Below are 9836 nucleotides of genomic sequence, written 5' to 3' on the forward strand. Positions count from 1 at the left end.
TCGGCCGGTGCTTTTGGTCGTTCGGTGCGTAGGAGAGAGGGGGGGGGTTGTTTCTGTTGAGGCATTGACTGAAGCTGCTCAGAGCAGCAGCCCATTCCTTCTGCAGACACACAGGTTATCTCCTCTGAGACAGATCTGCTGACAGACCCGTCTATTCTGAGGGCGGGAGGTGGGTGGGCTCGATGGGGAGCCAGCGAGGCAGAAGGGGCCCCTAAACACTTGAGTGAAATGAAACAGAATGGGTGAGGGGGGGAGAACAGATATGTGGTTCTGTTTTCTAACCTTGCGCACCTCGGTGCTGTTCCTCACGGCACACACTAGTCTTCACACAAAGGGAGGGCAGCTTATAGCCTCACCAGGATGGCGATGACTCATTCTCCCCTGAAGCCCGGGAGACTGGAAAAACACACAACTGAAAGGTGCAATAAGGTGCGGGCCAGCTGTCAGGACTGCTTTACCAACCTGGACGCTTGGAACAACACGCTGAAATTACAGTAACGCGTGTTTGTCGACGGTATGCCTTCCGTTTCCAATCAGCTGGTTCTATGACTCCTGCAGCCATTTTAGAAACTCTCACTAGCCGTGGGCAGAAGAGGGCTTCGCCAATTTGTTGCCCCTGTGTTTTGTTTGTTCACGGTGGGGCTTCGAGAACAAAGGGAGACGAAACAATTCCCAGAATCATTTTGGTGCTTGTAAAAAAAAAAGAAAAAGAGCCAGATTAGGGAGTGAACTGAAAACAGCAGGGAGTGGGCTGACACTCCCTTTGAATGACACACATTATGAAATACGGATGGATATAAAACATTCACACATGTCAAATTTTTAAAGACGTTGTCTGTTGGTGCTCGTAGCATGTGTTGTGGAACCCTCTCAGCTACCATCACAACAACTTTTAGCTCAATATCTGTAAAACTGACCGAGTTAAAGCCCCTTGTTGTGTTTGCTAAGGTCAGCTTGACTCAAAAAAGTTAATCATTTGCAGAAATATAACCAGTGAGTGCTTTCTGAGAGTTTCATTGAAGTTTACCAAGTGGTATAGGAGATGTTTTGCTAACAGAGAGACAGAGAAACACACAGGTGATTACATTATCACTCAAGTGTAATATCTGCTATTGTTTGTCGTCTGTTTTTGCCATCTGCCATCTATGATTGGTTCAAAACACATCAGCCGGACTGTTTGGCGACTGAAAAGGCACCAAAATGTTCCCCCCGTGCTTGCTTCCCTACACTGGCATCCTAATAAATTTAGTATTGATTTCTAAATCCTGTTTCTCGCTGTGAAGCCCTAAATGGCCTTGCTGTCACAGGCTTATTGAGATACAGCATACAGTATGTTCCCTTCCTGGACGCCGAGCTCCACAGACAGCAGGTTAACCTTTCCCAGCTCGCTGTTTGGGACAAAAGGGAGCTCAAACCTTCTCCACTGAAGTCCACTTTTCCTGAACTTCAGCCTGGCTTCGAATGATCCAATTCGTATGAAAACTCTCGTAACTGTAAAACGTTTTTTGCAAAAGTTGCAGTTCGGGTTTACATCTTCTTTTAGGGACGTGTTTTGTGCAGAATTGGCAGCCGCTGATGTCGCCCAATTTGACTTTTTCGGCAGAGAAACGGCACTGAATGCAGTGATTCTGAACTAACCGGCCAAGGAGGAGCATCTAATAGAAGGGGGCGCCGAGAACCGAGCCCTGAGGTACACCAGCCTTTGAGCATGAGTGATGGCAAAGGCTCAGTTTGGGAGCAGTGAGGGTAGAGATCTCCTTAGATGACCCTAGAGGGTTTGTTTGCAGTCGACAAATTCAGAGACGACACTTGAATCTAACAGAGCTCCAAGAGTCCCCGGCAATCAGGAAACCGTTAAAAAAGGCTGGAAGAACAATAAAAACAAGGAAGTCTTTAAACGGTATAAAAAAAAGCTTGTCAGCAGACAGAGGGTTGACTGTGTGTCAGAGTGACATCATGGCTGAGTTGTGACACAAAGGCAGGCGTGAGCACACACAGACACAACGGCCTCTGTTTGCTTGTCCTTTTACCTTGCAGCCTTTGCCTTTGTCGTGGCCGCCGCTCGGCTGGCTCGTGACACGAGGCGAGCACGGCTCCCGATGGTAGCACTGGCCTCCCTGAAGGCCCGCGTAGTGACAGCAGCCGTAGGTCGAGGGTAAGCGGGCGTACCACAGATCTTCGGCCAGCGGGCACTTCGGACAGGGGTACAGGAGGCCGTTCCCTTGGGCTTTCTCCACGCTCACCTTGGGGTTCCTCATCCATCTTCGGACCTGCGGCAGGAAGAGGTTGTCATGACTCCGAGGGCAAAAGTTACTTCTTGTACCTTTTTTTTTTTTTTTTGGAGAGTGTTCCCGATCTGTGTACACAGACTGTCAGCCCCACCAGCTGCAGCGTTTAATCAAGGACAGAGCAGTTGGTCGTGTCAGCTAAAGAGAGTCGCACAAACACACATCTGCCAGGCCACACTTACACACACACACACACACTGCAAACACTCACACAAGTTGTCTGTGTGTGCAAGGAGTTGTTGTTTTTGGACACTGACGCATGCATCCAGCAGTGAAAGTTTACTGGCGTTACCCGCAGGTTGATGCACGCCGTGACTCGGGAGCGTGGGAGAATTTTTGATATGAATGGAGATGCGGTGAAAGTGGAGAGGAAACAGTAGGAGACTGGCATGGAGGAAGCCGAGACAAAAACAAAACAACAACAACATAAAAATGGCCCAGCCGGCTCATCCTGCTGCACGTGTCGAGCGTTTTGTAAACACACACCGCAGGGCTGCGGCCCGTGCAACGATGGGAGCCCAGATTCACACACACACATAAACACAATGAGATGCAGAGCCCGAGTCAAGGATAGTCAGACGTGTCGCCGCATGTTGCCTCTGGAAAAACACAGCAGCAGGGCGACACAGAAAGGAGCAGGTCCTAAAAACAAACCAGATCAGTGCATCGTCTGCTTATTCTGGCCACAATCAGCAGATGACCGATGTCGAATCTCACTGGACTTTCTGCTCTCCTTTTTAATGTTTCCCGTCCGACACAAGGCGACGCTCCAGCAGAGTGTCTGTCAGAGTCAGAGGGCGACCTGTCAGGACACTCATTACAGGTCTCAACTAAATACACCTAATTACAGGTGATTAAAAACAACTGTCAGCTAGCTTCACAGATTGTTTTTCTCCCTTACACAATAGTGTCCAAGAAGCCGTATGTTTCTTTACCTGTCCATGCTTGTTAACAAAAGAAAAAAAAACAACAGACATTGATTTTAGATTCCCTTCCATCGTTTTAGTCTTTGCGTTAGTGAACCGTACGAGCCCGTCTGGACTCTGCTCTGTGTCTGAGTGGGGTTATTTAGACACAACTGGGGAGAGAAAACTCACCCTGATCAGGCTCATGGACGGATGGAAGGTCTGGAGGCTAATGAACGTTTTATTCTTGGTAGGATTGAGCAAAGGAAAGGTTGAAAGAAAGAAAGAAAGAAAGAAAGAAAGAAAGAAAGAAAGAAAGAAAGAAAGAAAGAAAGAAAGAAAGAAAGAAAGAAAGAAAGAAGGGATTGATGCTGTCAAGATGGATGGATGGATGGATGGATGGATGGATGGATGGATGGATGGATGGATGGATGGATGGATGGATGGATGGATGGATGGATGGATGGATGGATGGATGGATATTTAACAGGATTTAAACTCAGCAAAGCCAGAATCAGTTCACTGGGTGAGGAAGTAAGGGTGCAGAGGGTGCTGCAGCACCCGACAAAAACATGCCCAAGGGGCATACATGTCCAAACACGTTCATAAAAATTGATTCAAAAAGGGAGCAGACAGATTTTATTAGTGCTGAAGCATTTGGAGGGTCGTTAAAAACTTTGTTCGCGTGTTGTTTTTTTTTGGTTTGTTTTTTGTGACGACGCCAACATTTCCTGAAAACCTCATCGGAATCTGTTTATCAGTTTTAAGGAATCTTATTAAAGGACAAAAACAAACCAACACTACCGGAAACAGAACCTCCTTGGCGGAGGTAAAGCAGCAGGGTTGTTGTCTATTTCTGTGCACAACTGCCCACAGCAGTGGTCCAATTTTAGCTTAATATCTGTAAAATTGACTGGGCATAGCCATTTTTGGGGGTTTTCTAAGCCCAGTCAGCTGTGGCGGCCATCTTGAATGGGGTCGACTCCAAAAGTCAATCAATTAAAGTCGTACAACCAATAAGTACTTTTGGGGAGTTTCATTCAAACCCGTCCGGTGGTTCAGGACATATTTTGCTAACAGACAGACAAAAACAAATGCACAGGCGATGAATGAGGCTGGTGGTGGGACAACACTGCAGCTGGTCCTCCCGGGTGAACTGTTATGTCATCGTTTCCACACTTGATGCAGCAGTGAACGCACACACACACCCACACACCCACACACCTACACACGCTGAGACATAGCCTCACATACTGTAAACACAGATGCGCAGGGAGTCAAATCTTGCGCCTGATTAAAGCAGCCTGGCTCCCACAATGACATCATCATCCCTGGTGCGCGCGCACACGCACACACACCCACACACACAGCCATGTGAGCATCCTAAATGATTTAAAGCATGCAGGTGCCCAAACTCACCTTCCTCTTGACAAACTGAAAGGCTGAACACTTCTTAAAGGAGAAGGCTGCCTTCTCTCCCCCTCCTCCTCCTCCTCCTCCCCCATTCACCAGCTTCATGGCCGACACCGGCACGCCGCTTGTCTCCGTAGATCCCAGGATGACGGGCAGGCTGCGTGGAGCAAGGAGTCGTTAATTTAAGGCATATGAGGGAATTCGAAGGGGGAGCGGGGGGTAGGTGCAGGGAGAAAAAGAGGCGCTGCCGGGACGAGAGCGGGACAGAAAATGTGTGGAGGCAGGCAGGAGGAGGTGGAGGAGGCATATGGACCAAAAAAAAAAGGGGGAGGGGAGGGAGTCAGGATGCTGCAATTACAGAAGGATTATTGGGATCTGGATGGAGATAAAAAGAGAGAAAAGGCGAGAGGCAGAGCTCCTGTTGCTTTGTTTCCAGGAGTCTCAGAACAGCTTCTTAAAGCATCTCTGAACTGCTAGGAAGTTGAAGCACGGGCGAGCGATGCTCGGAACTAGGGGGTCTGTCTAATAAAGCATGCAGAGAACCCCCCCCCCCCCCCATCACATCTGCCTCCTTATGTACCTTTTATGCTGTAACGTTGGCTGGTTCCCGCCGATCTCACTGCAGCTTGTTTGCTTATTATTCTTATGAAAGAATCCTCCAGAAGCTGGTCCCAGACCAGAGGTCCGCTCTGTCCCAGGCGTCCTCTCTTTCTCCGAGCTAAAGCGTCATTCCCCAGGACCAGATGGAGAGAAGAGGAGGGAGAGAGAGAAAAAAAAGGAAAAAGTGATTAAAGTGTGTGAGTGTCCCGGTGGTGCAACAGCTGTGGACGAGTCGGGAAGGGTGATGAGGAGGGGAGTGTGTGTCCAGTTGCAGTGCTGCTACTTTCTCAATGAAGGGGATCTGCAGTGAGCAGCAGCCACCCTCCTCCTCCTCCTCCTCCTCTCTCTACCTCTCTTCCTCACTGTCCCCTCCTCTCCTCTCCCCTGGCTGCAGTTTGAGCGCCTCCTCTCACTCCTTCCGTACTTCACCCTGTCGCCGATGCTGTCGAAGAGGAGTCCGTGGAGGCCCGAAGGGACAGTCCGGTCCCGTCCAATGTGACACTCTGACTCACGGTTCTCAGTAGTTCGGATCTCATCAGCATCGGTCACGGATGGGAAGAGTGGAAGTCTTTGTCCAAGCGAGGCTAACGGCCACTTTTATCCGTCCCAGGCTCATAAAAGAACTCTTGCTCCAAAAAAGAGCCAGTGTCTGGTTTAACATGAGCTAATGTTGTGTTCTTTCACACCAGTGGGTCATTTTTTTTCGTGTATCTTTCACCTAGCCTGGACAAAGACCTCTGCCCTTCGCTTCATGCACGGTTGATGAGGCAGAAACTGTACAGTCCCTCGTTTTCTTTCTAACTCGTCTGCTCTCACTTGTCCTTTTCGTTGGACCCAAAATAAAACTCCAACTCTGAGTTTCTTCCTCCTCAGTTTTCAGTTTCACGACAACAGACGCATCAGCAGCGGAGAACATTTGGTTTTGGCATCGGCTCGTTTATTTCGTGACTCGACGAGCTCTTCTGTCGAGTCGCCAGAATCTGACACCGAAGGGGGTCAAGCTTCCCTGTTCAATATATGACATTAAATTGAAATAACACAATCAATGTGGCCATGCCTCTATTGATCAAAACAAAAGCAATTAGGGTAGGAATGGTTCAAAGCTGCACATTTCAGCCCTCCTCTCTGTGGGGATAAAGCTGGGGGTTTTTTACGGCAGGTTTCAGCTGAAAGGAACCCAACACTAACCATTAGTGGTTCTTAGCTTCATATCGAGAGGATCGTAGTCCTCCTGACCGCGCAGAACTCCTGTGATCAGAATCAGTCAGATCCTCGCTGAACAGTGACTCAGCAAATATTGACACAGAAACAGTCACTGATTTTCAGGCCTGCAAAGTTTTATTTTTCAGCTCTATAACAGCAAGTATAAATTTTATTCTGCCTATAGAGGCGCTTCAGAAGTGTCCAGGATCATAAGTGATCTCATGTTCTGAGCAGGTCTGATCTTCAGGCTTCAAACTGATTCAACTTCAAAATCACTGCAGTGTCTCTACTCTAATCAAAATGAAGATTTAACCAATTATTCTGCTTCATGTTTAGATTTGATTAATAGGAAACAATCCATTCATCTGTTCATCCATCCATCCGTCCGTCCATTCGTCCATCCATCCATCCATCCATCCATCCATCCATCTATTTGTTTTATCCACATTATTTCTGCTCAGGTCTCCAGCGACACTTTCCAGCTCCTCCAAGTTGTTCCCAGGCCAGACAGGCTAAAAGCCACCCTCAGGGTCTCCTCCCAGTGGGACAGGAATGGAAATGTTCCGAGGGAGGCACCCAGGAGGCCTCCTAACCAGACGCCCAAACCACCTCAGCTGACTCCTTTCAATGCGGAGGAGCAGCAGCTCTACTCCTCCGAGCTCCTCACCTTATCTCTAAGGCTGAGGAACAGTCATTTCAGCCGTCGTGATTCAAACCACGTGACCTCATGAAGGAGGCTCACCTCCACGGACACAATGAGTCACCCCAGTTCTTCTGCTTCTGATCGGCCTTTCAGAAAGCAAAAGGTTTCCACAGAAGCTCATGGTGAACGGACGGGTCATTAAAACACTACAGCTGTGTTTTCACAAAAGCTCTTTATCTTTGGCATATTTGCTGACATGTTAACTTAGCTAGATGGTTCCTAAAGAATGAAAAAAACCCAACTTGTTTATGAAGTAAAAGGAAAAAGCCTTCTTTGGTTAAAGCATTAAAGCCCCGGTGGCACGCTTCAGTGGATCCTACCAGGAGAATAAAGACAAAAAAGCCCCAGTTAGCCAAAATATCTCCTCAAAGAGCTGTAAGGGCTCCAGGGTGCTATTACATAGTCAGACAGCAGCACAGCCTTACATAACCACAACAGATTCTCTCAAACACATAGCTGCACAGCACATCAATAATTCTGTCATCTCCCGAGAGATCCTTTGATGCTCTGGTGAAAAAAAATGCAGCCTTTAAATAATTAAAAGCAAGATTTCTTAAATGTTGCGCAGAGTTACCAAAATAATCTCAACAATAATAAATTATGGATTCTTCTCAAAGTTATTTTTACTGCTGGGAAGCGTCTTATATAAAACAAGACTCGGGTTCAAATCGATTTAAAAAAATTTTTTTTTTTTTTCCTGTTTGCCACACAATCAGTCAGTGAGTCCAAGAGATTTCAGCAGAAAGCCAAACGAGGCTGCTTTTAAGCCCCTCTGATGGCCAGAAATGAAACTCACTTGCAATCTGAGACCGCTAATGAGGTCCACTGGGTCTGCGCTGATCGTGTAACGAACAACACCCAGTTCCTAAAGACAAAAAAAAATCTGAGCCTTCCTGGTGCGGAAAATAATAATTTAAAAAAAGACAACTTGACTCGTCTTTGAAATCTTACAGTTGGCTGTACAAACGGTTTGTTACACTTATTTTTAAACCTTATAAATTCATACCAGGACAAGAAAATATGAGTGTGTATCTGAGCTTTTACGTTAGGAAACGGAGGAATCTGATTTGATTTATATTTGGAGGGAAACAGCAAATTAACGAAGGCCAAAAGGGCGATCCTGCACATGCGCACTTGTTTGTATCGAGTCACGGAGCGAGTTTTGATGCAACTTGCAGAAAGTTAACGTTTTGAGTCAATTCCATTCAAGATGGCCGCCACGACTCAGTCAGTTTAACTGATATTAACCTAAACTCCGGCGTGGTAGTAGCTGGCTGATCCGCCACTGATCCCGTCTGTGTTTGAGACCTTGGCTTTAGTTATTAGAGCCAACGCTGTCTGTTATTGTTAGCAAAATATCTCACGAACAACCGAAACAGCATCAACGCAAGACGCTCTCAGTCTGAAACCCCTGGCATGCTGGGGCTTTATTTTCTGTCATTTCATCTCTGCTCAGTGAGCTGACTTTGTTGCATAAGTCACAGCTGATCCCTCCCCACCCCCCATACACACACACACACACCCTCAGTTGTGCTCATCTGCTCAGTGAGGCACCGTCTCACTGAGGGCTGAGTCTTTTCTGGGTACAAACAGACTGACCGCTGACATGCGGTAATGAGCTCATCAGTGGGAAGGATGCCCAGACCCGTGCGACCCAGCCTGTGCACACACACACTCACACACATGCTCTTTAACTTCCATGTCAAAGAGGGATGCTGCAGCCTTTCCGTCGCTTTCATAAATTAATCAGATTTCTGCTACTGAGCACCAAAAGTCCACACGGGGAGAAGGGCCTTCGCCTTCACAGCAAGCTCTCCCCCAGACTGAAAATAGACGCTCCCTGCTTTTGCGCACACTCGCTGGAGACATCCCCAGTCTTTTCCAATGCGACCCGCTGTGGGTACGGAGCGGGGGTGTGCGCCTTGCAGTTATGTGCACGTGACATATTTGCTAGGTGTGAATATTCTCAGGAAACAGTAAGACCAGGCGCTGCGGACGACTGTGGCAGGAAGGCAGGAGCAACTACAGACTTACACGAGTGAAGCAGCTCAGACACATTTATCTGTTCTGACGAGCAGATCTGAATAATAAATAAGAGCATGAATTTCATTCAGTGTGTCAGTGTGTGTGTGGGAGTGGGTGTGTGTTGGTTGGTCTCTGTCAAACCTTTTAATTAGATGTAATTTGCCTCAAGACTCCCAGGGCCTAAACTTTAGTTTACTGAATCTATTGCTGTCTAATGTTCCATACATGAAGCGTGTGGGTGTGTGTGTGTGTGTGTGAGAGAGAGAGAGAGAGATGTTCAGGAATCAGTACTCATGGTGTTAGCAAACGAAAGGAGAGGCTGAATCTCGTGGGTTGTGTAGATGTTTTGCATGTGCCAGTGGTTGTGGTGGGTTTTGTATATTGGCCACACTTCCAGGTTGTGTCGATGTGTGTGTGTGTGTGTGTGTGCGTGTGCGTGGGAGGAACTCCCAGTGGGACTGACAACACCGCAGCGCTGCGCTGAGGAGACAGAGAGAAAAAGCTGGAGAGGAGTGCTCCAATTAGATCGGTTCGCTCGCTGACAATCATCCCTGAGCTCAGTCGGCGAAAAAAAAAAAAAAAAAAAGAAAGCAAAGCAGAGCTGAGAGAGTCAGGATTCAGTTTGCATCAGGTTTTATTCCTTCTGCCACTAATTTATTTCTTTTTGTCAGCGTTCACTGAAAGAAGTTTCACATCAGT

The 9836-nt window shown here is 47.4% G+C and overlaps 1 protein-coding gene across 2 annotated transcripts in view; it reads right to left on the bottom strand.

The window, feature by feature from the left end:
- The window catches only part of sgk1 (serum/glucocorticoid regulated kinase 1), a 29267-nt gene extending 24541 nt beyond the window's left edge, over positions 1-4726 (bottom strand). For both annotated transcript variants that reach the window (XM_017427331.3, XM_037981604.1), the window contains exons 1-2: positions 4613-4726; positions 2031-2270 (exon numbers count right to left, since the gene is read on the bottom strand). In XM_017427331.3, coding sequence (XP_017282820.1) covers positions 2031-2270; positions 4613-4711 — 339 coding nt within the window. In that variant the 5' untranslated portion in view covers positions 4712-4726. The remainder of the gene's footprint in view (positions 1-2030; positions 2271-4612) is intronic.
- Between the last annotated feature and the right edge of the window lie 5110 nt (positions 4727-9836).

This window comes from Kryptolebias marmoratus, linkage group LG19 (genome assembly GCF_001649575.2).
Source record: "Kryptolebias marmoratus isolate JLee-2015 linkage group LG19, ASM164957v2, whole genome shotgun sequence".
Lineage (NCBI taxonomy): Eukaryota > Metazoa > Chordata > Actinopteri > Cyprinodontiformes > Rivulidae > Kryptolebias > Kryptolebias marmoratus.